This window comes from Astatotilapia calliptera, chromosome 10 (genome assembly GCF_964374335.1).
Source record: "Astatotilapia calliptera chromosome 10, fAstCal68.1, whole genome shotgun sequence".
NCBI lineage: Eukaryota > Metazoa > Chordata > Actinopteri > Cichliformes > Cichlidae > Astatotilapia > Astatotilapia calliptera.
Window position 1 is genome coordinate 35,154,477 of NC_137431.1, and position 14,357 is coordinate 35,168,833.

At 44.2% G+C, this 14,357-nt stretch overlaps 1 protein-coding gene across 3 annotated transcripts in view; it reads right to left on the bottom strand.

Annotated features, from left to right (window-relative positions):
• Positions 1 to 14,357, bottom strand: part of csf1rb (colony stimulating factor 1 receptor, b) — a 29,121-nt gene that overhangs the window by 1,173 nt on the left and 13,591 nt on the right. For all 3 annotated transcript variants that reach the window (XM_026182185.2, XM_026182186.2, XM_080307688.1), the window contains exons 2-21: positions 9,758 to 10,033; positions 9,334 to 9,624; positions 7,004 to 7,140; positions 6,765 to 6,927; positions 5,582 to 5,900; positions 5,292 to 5,407; positions 4,875 to 4,983; positions 4,614 to 4,774; positions 4,408 to 4,505; positions 4,116 to 4,242; positions 3,777 to 3,881; positions 3,562 to 3,672; positions 2,889 to 3,048; positions 2,444 to 2,517; positions 1,808 to 1,896; positions 1,606 to 1,728; positions 1,403 to 1,514; positions 1,193 to 1,292; positions 996 to 1,122; positions 832 to 913 (exon numbers count right to left, since the gene is read on the bottom strand). In XM_026182185.2, the coding sequence (XP_026037970.2) occupies positions 832 to 913; positions 996 to 1,122; positions 1,193 to 1,292; positions 1,403 to 1,514; positions 1,606 to 1,728; positions 1,808 to 1,896; positions 2,444 to 2,517; positions 2,889 to 3,048; positions 3,562 to 3,672; positions 3,777 to 3,881; positions 4,116 to 4,242; positions 4,408 to 4,505; positions 4,614 to 4,774; positions 4,875 to 4,983; positions 5,292 to 5,407; positions 5,582 to 5,900; positions 6,765 to 6,927; positions 7,004 to 7,140; positions 9,334 to 9,624; positions 9,758 to 10,033 (2,880 nt within the window). The remainder of the gene's footprint in view (positions 1 to 831; positions 914 to 995; positions 1,123 to 1,192; positions 1,293 to 1,402; positions 1,515 to 1,605; positions 1,729 to 1,807; positions 1,897 to 2,443; positions 2,518 to 2,888; positions 3,049 to 3,561; positions 3,673 to 3,776; positions 3,882 to 4,115; positions 4,243 to 4,407; positions 4,506 to 4,613; positions 4,775 to 4,874; positions 4,984 to 5,291; positions 5,408 to 5,581; positions 5,901 to 6,764; positions 6,928 to 7,003; positions 7,141 to 9,333; positions 9,625 to 9,757; positions 10,034 to 14,357) is intronic.

Sequence of the window (14,357 nt, forward strand, 5' to 3'; positions counted from 1 at the left end):
TTATTTCTGTTTTACAGGCGCTTCAGATCCTCCATGCCTTTACTGGTAATAATACACCCACAGCTCAGATTAATTTATTTATACAGAGCCAGCTCACCTCAAGCTGCTCAACCCTGGGAAGACCCAACAATCAGCTGATCCCTATCAGCTCTGAGCCTCCATGTTAGCATCAAAACATCAGCATGACTGAGGACCACAAACACACGGCTCACGTATCACAGATAAGCTCCAGTAAAGAGCCGCAGGACAGACCTGAAGCCTGGAGCACAACACCAGGGTCTGTAGTTTGAAACTCACAGCTTCTCCGAGGGTACCATGAAGGCACCGCAGGTGTGTGTGAAACCTTTATTTACCTTCTGACGGAGAAGGTGATCTGACTGAACACAGAGAGGACTGTGACATTTACTGCCTCTCTTATCATCACAGCAGTTCTTAGCTGAGCTAACATAAAAAGGGTTTTCCTAATAACCTGATACACCTGTGTCAGGTAACAACACAATGAGGCTCTGACTCACTACAAACACACACACTGTTAATGATTAATGACTGCATTAATCACAACATTTCTGATTGACTTCAGTTCTACAAACTCATCTCTATAAACACATAACAGTCCCAGAAGGCTTTGTTTGTGGTCTTTGGACCAATCAGGCTTTGGCTTCAAACCTGTGAGAAGCTCAAAAGTCATTAATGCGCCCAAACTCATCTGACTGGGACTCAGCTTTTTACTCGCTAAACACTGATCACGTGATTACATCTGCACCCCAGGCGACTTCATGATGGTTAAAGACTCTGACCCTGCAACTCTATCACAGAAACAGGTGAGCTCACCTGGCTTCTCATCCTCTCTCTTCATTGTTTCTTCTTCTTCTTCTTCTTCTTCTCTGCACTCGTCGATGTTCCTGTAAGTCGGCTGAGGACACAAGAAGAAGAAAGATGATGAGGCACAGCCTGTCAGACGACACAGAGGGCTCGTAGGCCCTTCACATCCTCACCTGGTCGCTGTAACGTGATGACATATCATTGGTGGAGGGGAGAAGTCTGCTGATAAGCTGACCAATGGTTTTGAAGGTGGGTCTGTGAGTGGGCTCAAGGCTCCAGCAGAGCTTCATCAGCTGATACCTGCAGAGACAGGTGAGCGTCACTTTCAAAACAACTTTATGAGCACTGACACGAGCATCTGTGAACTCACATCTCCGCCGGGGCGAAGTCAGGCTGCTCCATGTGGCCGCCATCTTTGATCATCTTGTAGAAGTTGGTGTCCACGGCAATGTTTGGGTATGGGCTCTTTCCTGGACAGGTGAACAGAAGACTGTCTCAGAGAATGGCTGCTGAATGTCACGTACTGCTCATCACCAGAGCTGAAATGTGGTGAGGTGGTGCGTGGTGTTGCCATGGTTACCCAGAGAGAAGATCTCCCAGAGTAAGACTCCGTAGGACCAGACGTCGCTCTGCACTGTGTAGACGCACTGAAAGATGCTCTCTGGAGCCATCCACTTCACTGGGAGGCGGGCCTGTCAAAATAAAACAGCGAGTATCAAAATAAAACACAGTGATTGTTAAAATAAACAGCAACGAGTATCAAAATAAAATATGAAGACTGACATTTCCTTGAACGATGTAACTGTCATCATTGCGAATGTCTCGGGCCAAACCGAAGTCGCAGATCTTTGCAACACGACGATCAGTCAGCAGGACATTCCTCGCTGCTACGTCTCTGTGGATACACTGAACCACACAGGTGAGGCGCACAGGTGAAACAATGGTGATTGTTGTGAAAAATGATCCCATGTGAGTGTTTCCTTACATTCCTGGTGGACAGGAAGTCCAGACCCTGAGACACCTGGTAGGAAAAACTCATGAGGTCACTGACTGAAAGACCATCTGTCTGCACACCTGTGAGAAAGACAGTGAGATGAGTTCTTTAATTGCCATAAATGTAAATTATGTCAATTTGTTTAATTTATTGTGATTATGTATGTTATTTATTTCCTTTATTTATTGTTGTTCCTTTTTGGGTAAGAACCATGTTACATTCTATGTTGCGCACAGGCCCCTTTAAGTGGCACTAAGGGAAGTTAAGAAAGCATGTACAAAGAAGCTAAGTTGTAAGTTAAATAAGTCACAAGAAGGATTAAATAAGCTGTTTCAAAGTGAAAGGCAGCTGTAAAGAAGAGAAAAAGAAGTCTGGAAGTGTTTTGTTCAGTTTTTGTTCCTGAAGCGGACTCATTCCCTCATGGTTGCATGATTGTGCATTTGTTAACTTTGGTTTAAATCTTTACTTACAATATTTATGTTTGATCATTCAGTGCATTTATGTAATGACAGTTTGATGGTAGATTTTATGGTGGTTTGGAGGAGAAGTGTGACTGAAGAATACATCCATCTGTGAACGAAGAACCGTGGTGCCGTGTATTACCTGGAGGTAAGTTCAGGTTCTTACCCTGGTGTGTTTGCCCCGGACTCAGAATTGGCTGCATCTCCTGATACTCCGAGCAGCATGAGATCCCGCTGTCACTGCAACACATATTGGATGTTACACATCAGCTGGGGTTTGAACAGGTAATGGTGGGGCTGCAATGAAACCTAACCTGAACTTCTCAACAAGCATACCTGCCAAATACGGAATACACTAACCCTAGAGCGTACAGGTGTTAGAGCTGGCTGATCTGTCAGTGTGAAGCAGCGTGATCTGCCTCCGACTGTTTGCTTTACTGTTTACTTTGGTATTAACATCTGATCTGTTCTAAGTGATTCACAATCAGTAACTGTAGGTGTGCTGAGGCACACTCAGCCTTTCCTTTCCTCTAAAAGGCTGTGATGATAATAAAGTGCACAGGTGTGAGCAGCATGAAAGACAGATGCTCTGAAACTGAGAGGCGTCACACCTGCGGAGCCTGGCGTGCTGGGCCGCCATGTTCTTATAGAAAGCCTCTTCCTGTACTTCATCCACAGTCACCATGGATGCCACGATGTCCTGAGCCCGACCCCGCAGGAAGTTGAGCAGGTCGCCATGGCTACAGTACTCTGTGATCATCAGCATAGGCCCTGGATAGTCAAAGGTCAGAAAACCACAAGTTGAAATGACTGTCTTTTATTCAGGCTTTTCTTTTTCTTCTTTGAGTCTAACAGCTGAAATGATGTCCACGTGATAGACCCCCCAGGAACTAGGCGCTTCATTTGAAGCACACTTTGGCTTAAGTTGATGAGCGGCTTATTTCCAGACTGCAGAGGACGGCAACCACACAGCAGGGAGTGCTATATTTTTAGTGTAATACAGAGCATCAGCCTCTGAGATGGAAATCAAACCAAACCTGCAGTTCCTCTGGCATCCGGCAGAAGCAGCAGTGAGTCACTCCCCATAGACTCACATGTTAAAATTTTACAGCAGAAATAAACATGTTTACAGCCTGATACACAGACGTCATAACACCTGTATGAGGGCAGATTGTTTCTATAACTCACCTGTTTTAACTGTATTCAGACCTTAAGTTTGCAAATTTTCACAATGAATCTTTGACCTACAGTCTACAATCAGTATTTAATAAACATCATCATCACCCCCACGAGTACAGGCTCCCAGCAGGTTAACGATGTTGTCATGGTAGCCGAGATGGCTGAGAATCTTAAGCTCAGACATCAAAGCCTCCCGTTCCTCCGAGTGAGCGCTTGCTGTGGACAAACAGGTGATACATTGGATCATACAACACGAACAATACGATGATGATAATGATGATAATGATGAGGATTGTGATTATGAAACTCTGCATACTAACGTTTAAGCATCTTGACAGCGACTCTGGTGATCTTGTTGTCAGTTTCCAAACCATACGCCGTGGCCTCAACAACCTTCCCGAAAGCCCCAGAGCCCAGGATGGGACCTGAAAGACAGAAAGTCGAGAACATGAAGAAGAAGCCGGAGAGAGGAAGGCTGAGGAGTCAGATCCTCAGTTTGAAGGTTAAAGTGAGCGTGAGCCTGATTCTGTTTGAACTTTCTTCGTGTTAAAAAGGGGGTTCTCCTTTCCCACTGTCACCGAATGCTTCACATTACAATACAAAACCTCAAGACGGCCATCATTGTGAATGCTCCCTGATTAAAACCCAATGTTTCGTACCGAGGCGGAGTTTGTCTCGGGGAAACTCCCACTTCTGATTGTATGGCAGCTGGGTGGGGTCAACAAAGGTGTAGTTGTTTCCATCAGTGCTTTCGATGATCTTCCAGCGGATCTCATACTTGGGTTTCTGGCAGAAGAAGAACAGCAGGTGAAGATTGTTTATTAGTCATCAAGCTGTCAGTCCAACAAGCCTCTGATAGGCTTCACCCACTCACCCACCTCCCTGCTTAGCTACAACAAAAATGACTGATCTCTGACCTGGTGAGCTCTACAGGAGGATCAGTAAATTTACCTGTCTGCACTTGTAGAAGAGGACCAATAGGAGCAGGAAGAGGACAGCGGTGGCACTCAGAACTCCAATCAGAGGCGGAGTGAAGATGATTGGATTCCCTGTAGAAAAGAGGAACTCTGATGAATCTTTATTTAAACCAGTTTGATAATGAAAGAGATTTAACTGCTACCCGTCTGATTAATCCAGTTTTATTCCCCCACACTTACGATGATGGAAGACCCGCAGAGACTCTCCCATGAGGTTGGAGGCAACACACTCCACAGTGACATCATCATCAGCTGACAGGAGGAAGTGGGACCTCACCTCCTCACCGTCCTGTGAGGTCACACTGGCCTGAGAAACCTCATTGGTAGCAATGTGTGCACACCTGTAAGAGAAGCAACATTTTTATTTTTAAAACAGCGCCTCCCTCAGGACAGATTTCACATGATTCTGCAGCCTGTAGCTGGCAGCGCCAGCATACGTACGAGGGCTGGATGCCAGGACAGGTGAACCAGAGAATTGTGGGTAGTGGATATCCTGAGCTGTTGCATGTCAGAGTACTGTTCTCCAAAGTGATATCAGTAGTCGGAAAACCTAAAATAACAAAATTGTTTTCTCAGACTTCAGAAAAGACAAAAACAGAGGTATAAACATCAGCTGAGAGCTTCTTTCGGGATCATGTGATCAGAAGAGGATGAGAAAACAGCACAGACCGTGCCATCTAGAACGTTTCAGACATTCAGCGACTTCTGTTAAAGTAGATTAGACTGCCCTCAACATCAGAAAATACCACTAAAAGGAGAAACTGTGTATTCAGGTGTCTTATAGTATAGCATGCGACTAGATGTCAGACTGTGAGAAGCTTGCGGTGAGGAAGAACGTGATTACAAAAGCTTTCTTACGGTAGACCTTGAGGTCGATGGTGTGTGAGCCACTGAAGAAGGAGTTAGAGAAATGAAACAAGTATTGCCCCCGATCCTCCGGACGCATGCGATGCAGCAGCAGGGTGGCTTCCGAGCTGCAACATCAAAAATACTGCCTTAAAAAATGTTTACACCATCACTACCAACTTAACAAGCCCTTGTACAAATACTACCACCTCAAAGGAACACAGAATACCTCGGAAATACCACCTTAAAACACTGAGGCACTCCTGACAATAGAGTGGGAGTAGCCTGTAGCCATTGCTCACCTGTAGCTGTTAGCAGCGTAGCTCTCCTGGTACACCGTACTGTCATTGTTGATGAGGTGTGTGGGTGTGGTCCAGCGCTGGCTTGTGATTGGAGGATAGGCCTTCAGCAGGAAGGTGAGGGCCACATCACGACCTTCGTGAGCCTCCACCCTGCTGCTGCCATTAACTTTAGCGCTGCTAGCTCTGTAAGCACTAACATTAGTGATGGGTTCCAGTGACCCACCACTAACGTTAACCTGTATTTCATCTGCTGCAGGCAGGTGTCCTCTGACCTGTACGTGCTCACTTGTCTGAAGGTAGATTCTCAGGTAAGGGCGTTCTGAGGAAGAGGAGATACTGTTGGTGGATGTGTGTGACTTTGAACCTGCATTCTCATTCTAAGGCAATGAGTGTACAAACATTAGGTTAGAAACGGTGCAACCAAAATGACCAAAAGTGTCCCCCCCAAACTTTGTTTGCTAGGGCCCGCTATGTTTTACAAGAATACTACCCCCCCAACCCCCGCACAAATACATCCTCCAACCACACACACACATATTTAGTTTTCAAACTCCATTGCAGTTTATTTCACACCTCAAACCTTTTGTAAACAATTAAACCAGTGCTGTCAGCGTTAATCTTGTTAAAATTACGCTAATGTCATAACCACATTAACGCGTCAAATCTCCGTTAGCAAGTTAATGCGGATCACTCCGTGTGTGGGGCTGCACGGCATCAAAGCGTTAGCACGGTTAGCTCATTAACGCGTTGGCGCACGGGGTGATCTGTGTTAACTCGCTAATGGAGATTTGCCACGTTAATGTGGTCATGGCGTTAACGTAATTTTAACAAGATTAACACTGACAGCACTAAATTAGTAAGTAAAAGTAAACTGCAATAAATTACAGGTTGTAATTAAATACACCACTACCTCTTTTGAAAACAGAAAAACAAACCATCTTTAATTATTTTACGTATAGTTGTTGTTTTTTGTTTTGTTTTTTTTGTTTTTTTTTACTGTGTAAGAATATTCAACACTGCTATCAATACATTTCTGTGCAAAATGGGTTCAAAAACATAAACAACTGTAGGATACTGTTTGTCTGTGATTTGAAGCGGGGGAACAAACTGTGGCAGGATCAGTTTACTCCATTAGACATGGAAGTAGTGATGTTTTAGTTTATCAGTAAATGTCTTAACTTACCTAGCACCTTGAGCTGGATGGTTGCTGTGGCGACCCCGGCCTCGTTAATTGCCGTACACATGTACTGTCCATTGTCCGTTTGGGTGACCTCAGAGATGCTCAGAGTGCTGTTGATGTACAGCCGCCTGTTACCATAGTAACGACTGTTAGTGGCTTCCAGTTTCTGAAATGAACCAAACAACCAGTCAGCACTTGGAATATTAGGACTGAAAACGCACAGGTGACCTCTGATCTCTCACCTGCTTTCTTGGGTCTGTCCAGGTAACATTATAGAAGTGGGTGGGGTTACTGCAGAGACAGGTAACCTCAAAACGCTCTCCTACCAGACGGACAAATTCATCCTGACTAACAGACAGGGAGGGGGGGTGGCGCAACACTGCATACAGACAGGTGAAGTCAAACAGGTAATCAGATAGGTATACAGACAGGTATACAGACAGACAGGTGTATAGATAAACAAGTGTAGAGATAGACAGGTGTTACCAGGTTTCCCATGACATGCTACGGACTAGCCGCTTAAAATTCCAAAGTGCTGCTAAAACGGCCAAAGCGTCCTTCTTGTCCAAAATCATCCTGGCCAATGACCATAACCCCCGTACCTTATTTAAAATTTTTAACTCTGTGGTTAACCCTTCCCCGGACATGCCTTTAATTCATTCTCAGGGTCTTTGTGAGCGATTTCAAACTCACTTTTTAAAAAAGGTCTCATCTCTTAAGTCCTCCCTTCCCCCTGCTTTATATCCTCTCCCCATTCCTGAGTGCATTTCAACTTTCCACCAGTTTGAGCCTGTGTCACTTTTGACTCTTAAGCGGCTAGTTGCTCAAATGAATAACACCAATACTGTGCTTGACATTCTTCCATCTCGTTTAGCTAAGGACTGTTTTGATGTAATCGGACCTAGTATCCTATTTCTTATGAACTTTTCCTTGCTCTCAGGCTGTGTTCCTTTGTCCTTTAAGCATGCTGTAGTCCACCCGATTCTTAAAAAAAGAAATTCTGACTGTTATGACCTTTCAAACTATAGACCGATCTCTAAGCTTTCGTTCTTGTCCAAGATCCTGGAGAGACTAGTTCTCTCCCAACTCCAGGCGTACTTGGACACGAACAATATTGCTGAGAAATTTCAATCTGCCTTTAAGCCATTGCATAGCACTGAAACAGCGTTGGTTAGAGTTCTTAATGATATTCTTGTAATCACTGATACTGGACGCTCTATGGTCCTAGTTTTACTGGACCTCTCTTCGGCCTTTGATATGGTAGACCATAACATTTTATTACTAAGACTTGAGCACACTGTGGGTATTAGAGGCACTGCCCTCGACTGGTTTAAATCATACCTCGCTGATAGATCCTTATCAGTTCACTTAGGCACCTTCTCCTCTTCCTCCGCTCCGGTCTGTTGTGGTGTGCCTCAAGGATCAGTTTTAGGCCCTATTCTCTTCTCATTGTATTTGCTCCCTCTAGGCACAATCTTTGAAAAATACAACATCGCCTTCCACTGTTATGCCGATGACATACAGATCTATTTTGAACTTACTGACGACCTTGCTGTGTCCCTGCACTACTTTCAAGAATGCATGCGGGAGGTCAAAGAATGGTTCCTGAGTAATTCCCTCGTTTTAAATGATAAGAAGACTGAGACTGTGGTGTTCAACAGTAAAATCCCTCGTGCCCAACTCTGTGCTGCCCTGGGTTCCTTTGCTAGTTTTTCTTGTGACTATGTCAGTAACTTGGGTGCACTGCTGGATAGCTCGCTCAAACTCGATAAGCAAGTGTCTGCTGTAGTGAGATCTAGCTTCCACCAACTGCGCCTTATCTCTAAGGCTAGGCATTATATTCCGCATGAGGACCTGGAGAAGCTTATTCACGCTTTTGTGACCTCCAGGTTGGATTATTGTAACTCTTTGTACTATGGTCTTCCCTCTTCTCTTCTTCTTAAACTGCAAACAGTCCAAAATGCAGCAGCCCGCCTTTTGACTGGTACCAGGAAATTTTGCCATATTACCCCTGTCCTAGCTAGCCTGCATTGGCTGCCCATAAAGTACCGTATTCAATTTAAAATATTACTCCTTACTTTCAAAACTATTAATAAATTAGCGCCAAGTTATCTTAGTGAACTTCTCAAACCACATACTCCTGCTAGAACACTCAGATCTGCCACTCAACTACTTCTGACCCAACCCAGATCTCGACTGAAGTCCCGGGGTGACCGTGCGTTTGCTCTGGCTGCCCCGGTACTGTGGAATACCCTTCCTCTCGACCTCCGCGCATCTGACTCCATTGCACTGTTCAAATCACGATTAAAAACCCACTTATTCAATCTTGCCTTTCCCTCTAGTTAATATTTCTTTTATGATTTTATATCATGCACTTTTATGCTCATTTAAATTCTTGTTTGCTCTGTACCTGTTGCTTTCCTATGTATTAGTGACAGTTATCTGTTTGCATATTTAGTACTTGCTTTGGTCCTATTTCTATTATCCTCCTCCTATACTCTATTTTACTTGTTAAGCACCTTGGCATACCCTTGGTTTTTAAGTGTGCTTTATAAATAAAGTTTATTATTACCAGGGAGCACCAGCAGGTTCACGGGCCTGGATTTGAACTGTCTGCCATCCTTCCAGCCTGAACACACGTAGCGGCCATTGAACAAAGCCTTCAGGTCTCGGATTAGGGCTCCTCTTCGAGGATCAAAGGTCACATTCATGGCGGTTGGCAGGTTCCTCCCGTCCTCTGATTGAAGGGTGAGATTTGTTACCAAGGGGTCAGTCAGTAGACACTTGAACAGGAAGTCCTCACCCTCCTTGAGATGGGGGATGCCATGACGGGTTTCAAACACTTTGGAGAGATCTGCTGGGTCTGAGAGAGGGGGATTATGGAAAACTGGAGGTCATTCTATGAATGAGTTCAGTCTGGTCACATTTGTATTAAAAGTATAAGGAAAAACCAATATCACTAACTAAAGGAACTTCAGGAGGACTACTGATCTTACCTGTGACATACAGGTGGATCCAGCTGTTCAGGTGCGCCAGGCTCTCGTTGGTGTATCTGCAGGTGTATGTTCCAGTGTGCCTGGGTGTAGCACGTTTGACCTCCACAGGGTCTGGTAGGTTGCCCCGATACACCAGTGGAAATGCAGTGCTGGTCCAGTGAACTGACCCGTTACCATGGCAACTGAGGCTGAAATTGGTGCCAGCAGTAAGAACTCGATCAGATTTACTTGGAAGGAAGTCAGAATTTAGACGGATCGATGGTGGATCAGGAGGTTCTGAAACAAACAGAAAGACAACTGAACCCATCAAACACAGCGGTCACAGAGCACACACCTGAATATACCTGAATAGTACAGGGTGGGCCATTTATATGGATACACCGTAATAACATGGGAATGGTTGGTGATGTTAAAGTCCTGTTTGTGGCACATTAGTATATGTGAGGGGGCAAACTCCTCAAGATGGGTGGTGACCATGGTGGCCATTTAGAAGTCGGCCATCTTGGATACAACTTTTGTTTTTTCAATAGGAAGAGGGCCATGTGACACATCAAACTTATTGGTAATGTCACAAGAAAAACAATGTCCTAACCTAATCCTGATGTCCTAACTCTTAACCTGTAATTTTCAATTTTGTATATTTATATTAATCTGTAAATTAGCAACTTTTGTACATATCTTTACATAAACACCTTGATTTTGCATACTCTGTATATATTATTACTGTGACAGTGTTGAAACCACTTGCACTTTAAACTCTGATTACACCCACACATAAGCACTGCTTTACTTATTTATTACTTTCTTTTTAGTTGTGTGAAGGGAACCTGCAAAGTAAGAATTTCATTCCTCTGCATAACCATCTGTGTTTTGTGGTGTACATGACAAAAACTTTTTCAATCTTGAATCAGAGCTGAGTCACCTGATTGGACCTTTGTGTCTTTTAAGAGATTGGCCACCCAGCAGGTGAGTTTGGACACTAACACTTCCAGTCCGCGGTTTGTTTGAAAACAGAGTTCCAGTCCTGACATTCGCCAAACACAGACGAGGGAACACAGATGCCTCAGACAGTCGATACTGAAATGAACACGCAACTTCTGTGAAACATCATTTACAGCTCGGGGATGGGAACAGCAGAGCTTACGGATTCCACGTGGATTTATCCCTAATCCTTTATTGGTCAGATTTTGTGTGTCATCTCCCATAACCTGGAACATCTAGCTCTGTGTCACCTAGTCACATTCACGCAGTTTTTCATTGGTGAGACGAACGTGCTACGGTTTGATGAGTTATGTGTATAAACTGACCTGCTTGACATTAACATGTAAATAAAACCAGAGTGAAACCCTGAGAAACGTTTATGAGACGACGATGCACTTCTGAGTCTCTTCAGGGCGGGCAGATGTTATAGATGTTAGCAACATCAGTTTAAAGTGGGTCTCAATAAAAGTACAAACACTGAGAAGAGGATACAACACAACTTTATTTAAAATCAGAGAGGAAACCACTGAAATCATCTGATTTAACACACAGGAGGTCTGTTAGCTGACTGATCCACTGATTAACTGACAGCAGGTTTGTTAGAGCGTTACTGGTTAATATGTGATGTTGTTCAGCTAGAACAAAAATCATTTGTTGTTTGATAGGACTCTTATTGGCTGGTTAACAATGTGTAATTTCATCAGAAAAGATGATATCAAAAAGGGTCAGAGAATCTCATTTGCTGGCTGGTGTCTTGGTGGTCTCCTGCAGGTGTGTGGCGATGCGAGATGTCTGCAGCAGTAAAGCTTGATGGTTTTCAACCAGCAGGCTCTGGTGACGAGCCAGGTTCTGCAGATCCTGGATCTGCTGCAACCCCTGAGACATGCAGACAAGGTTAGACTGATCTCCTCAGCAGATACTGAGATTAAAAATGGCTAATCAATGCTTCTGAATGACTTAATCTGGGTGGCTCTTTGCATACTTGGTCTGTAAATCTTAAACAATGCAGAACCAGAACTTCCAGCACTCAGACAAGCTGTATTAATTTAGTTTAAACTAATATTAATAAGAATGCATCTGAACTAAATCTGAGATATGCTCATCTAAAATCAGCTAAACCTGAGTTAGAACTGTGATGACGTATCTGTAAAAATCCTTGGCTAAATTTATGATATACCAAACGTGCGCTAATCTCATCTCAAATAAACTCAACAACATTAAGTCCAAGATAAATTGAACTAAAGCCGGGCTAAAGCTGGACTCGCCTGAGTTCCCAGGGTGCCAAGCTGATCGACCACCTGGGCCTGCTGTTTGGCCGCCTCCGTCTGGATCTGGACCAGTTGGGTCAGCAGATTCAGGACCTCCTTCCTCCACGTGTCCTCATGTTGCTGAGTCTGGATTAACTCCAGCAGTCTTGAGGTGGAGCCCGGACCGGCAGGGTCAGTGTCTGATTGGCCAGGAGACTGGGCTGCGCCCATCATGATACCAGCGGGTGGGATGTCATGGAGATCACCTGGAGTGAAGACGCCTGAAGTCAAAACTTCAGTTTTTTTTGTAGAGCAATCCTATTCCTGTGACTTTCAAAATAAAAGCCCTATTTTATTAAAAGTTAAAGTGTGAGGAAAAGTTGGAGGACACGCTGCTCGTCCTGTGATGACCCCCCCGACACTACACCATATATTTTCAACCGGAACATTATGGTTAACAGGTGGATAGCTGCACAGCAAACAGCCACTTACTGGTAAAGACGAAGTGGTCAGTATATCCTGGTTTAACATGAACTCACTGCTGCAGCACTACAGTGATGGCCATTCACTAGTTAGTTTCAGTGTCCTTATTTTCCTCTGAGGTATCAATTCTGTCACTAGTAACAAGAGGTGGGCAGAATCTTACTTTACTCATTATTCAAGTAACGAGTAAAGATTCAAGACTCACAGCGTTTATTGTCATGTGTACAAAGAAAAGCATTTGTCTGTACAATGAAATTCTCTGCTGTCCACACACAGATCCCGGTTAATATGTACAATAGGACTAGGACAGATAAAATACAAATAGTATAAATAAATAAATGGAGACAAAAAATTGAAGTATTAAAAAGATTTGTGTGCAAAAAGAGCTATGTAAGGCATTACTATTGCAAAAAAGTAATTAGATTACTATTTTTTTCCCCATAAGAGCACTGCGTTACTGCGTTACTAAACCGGGATTTTGTTAGTGAGAGTGTCTCATGACAATGATGTACAAGCATGTGACGTTTGTGGCAGCAACAGACGTGTGCAGATCAACAATGGATAATATGGAGTGCAGGAGAGAGTACGACCATGCAGCGTTTAAAGCGTGGATTTACTCACATTACTTTGAGTTTGATTCTGTAAAAAGTGAGAAAAACATTAGCGTCCACTGTACACTCTGCATGGGAAGAAAACTTCTTTCTACAGCAAAAAGTTAAACTTCAAATCTGAGCAAGTACTGAGCATGCTGCCACGGGAATGTGAAATTCACAGAGAGATCCCCCCACTGACATGACCGCTGTGGTACTGCTGTGGCAAACCTCCACCCGCCCCACTCCTGCTAAACAGGTGACAATAGATTTCGGAGTTGCTGAATCGTTGATTTTATTTATTTTTATTATTATTTATTATTATTATTAAATGTGTAATACAAAAGGATAATACAGGAATTCACAGATATCAACACACCATAGCACAATAAACAGAGACAGCAACATGGGAAAGAGTTCCAGTGTGTACATCTGATCTGGGACCGCTGCAATCTTTCGACTGCACCTCCAACTGACCTGATGTCCACATCAGAGGGGAGGTAAGCGTTGGAGGTGGCGTTGGATCCGGGGTAGGGAGGGTGATGCGTCAGTGAGTGCTTATCAGTATCAGTATATATATGTGTGTCCATAGTTCAGCTGAGACAGTGTCCTTCGCCCTGCCAGGCTAAGTAAACAGTCTTCCAGCCAACCCAGGTGAACAGCTGGTTCCGCTTTCTTAATTCTCCGATAAGTCAGGGCCAAGCCAGCTCCGATCAGCAAGAACCCTGTCATCATGGTTCCAAATAGGTAGATATCTTCAGCGTCCTCGATCGACAGTCCCGCCAGGCACACGATCCTCTGCCACCCGTCCATCGTGTATCCGGCAGGGAAAGTCCCTCCAGGGCACTCGGGCTCACCCGAGCCCAGACTTCTCGTTGAGAAAAGGGTGTCAATAACATTCAGAGACCAGTTGATCAAATCCATAATTCTCTTTAGGTTTTAGAGAACAGACTGTGAGAGAGTGTTCAGGGAAAGTAATACAAACGAGACAAGACAAGGACATAAGAACTAAGCAGGGAAGATAAGGGAGAGGAGAAAAGTCCGTCCGCTTCCTCCGAGAGCCAAAAGGAAAGCTGTGCACTCTGATTTAAAGGTGAAAAGCACCTGAGCAGGTGAGCAGAGCTGCAGAGTCCAGAATCAGCTGACACGGGTGTGTCACTGTGAGCTCTGAACACTAACCCCCATTGTCAGCACACAACAGCGTGCACAATCAAAATCAGATTCAGAATCGCGTTTATTGGCCATGTATATGCTCAGACACATACAAGGAATTTGGTTCTGGTAGATGGTGACTCTCAA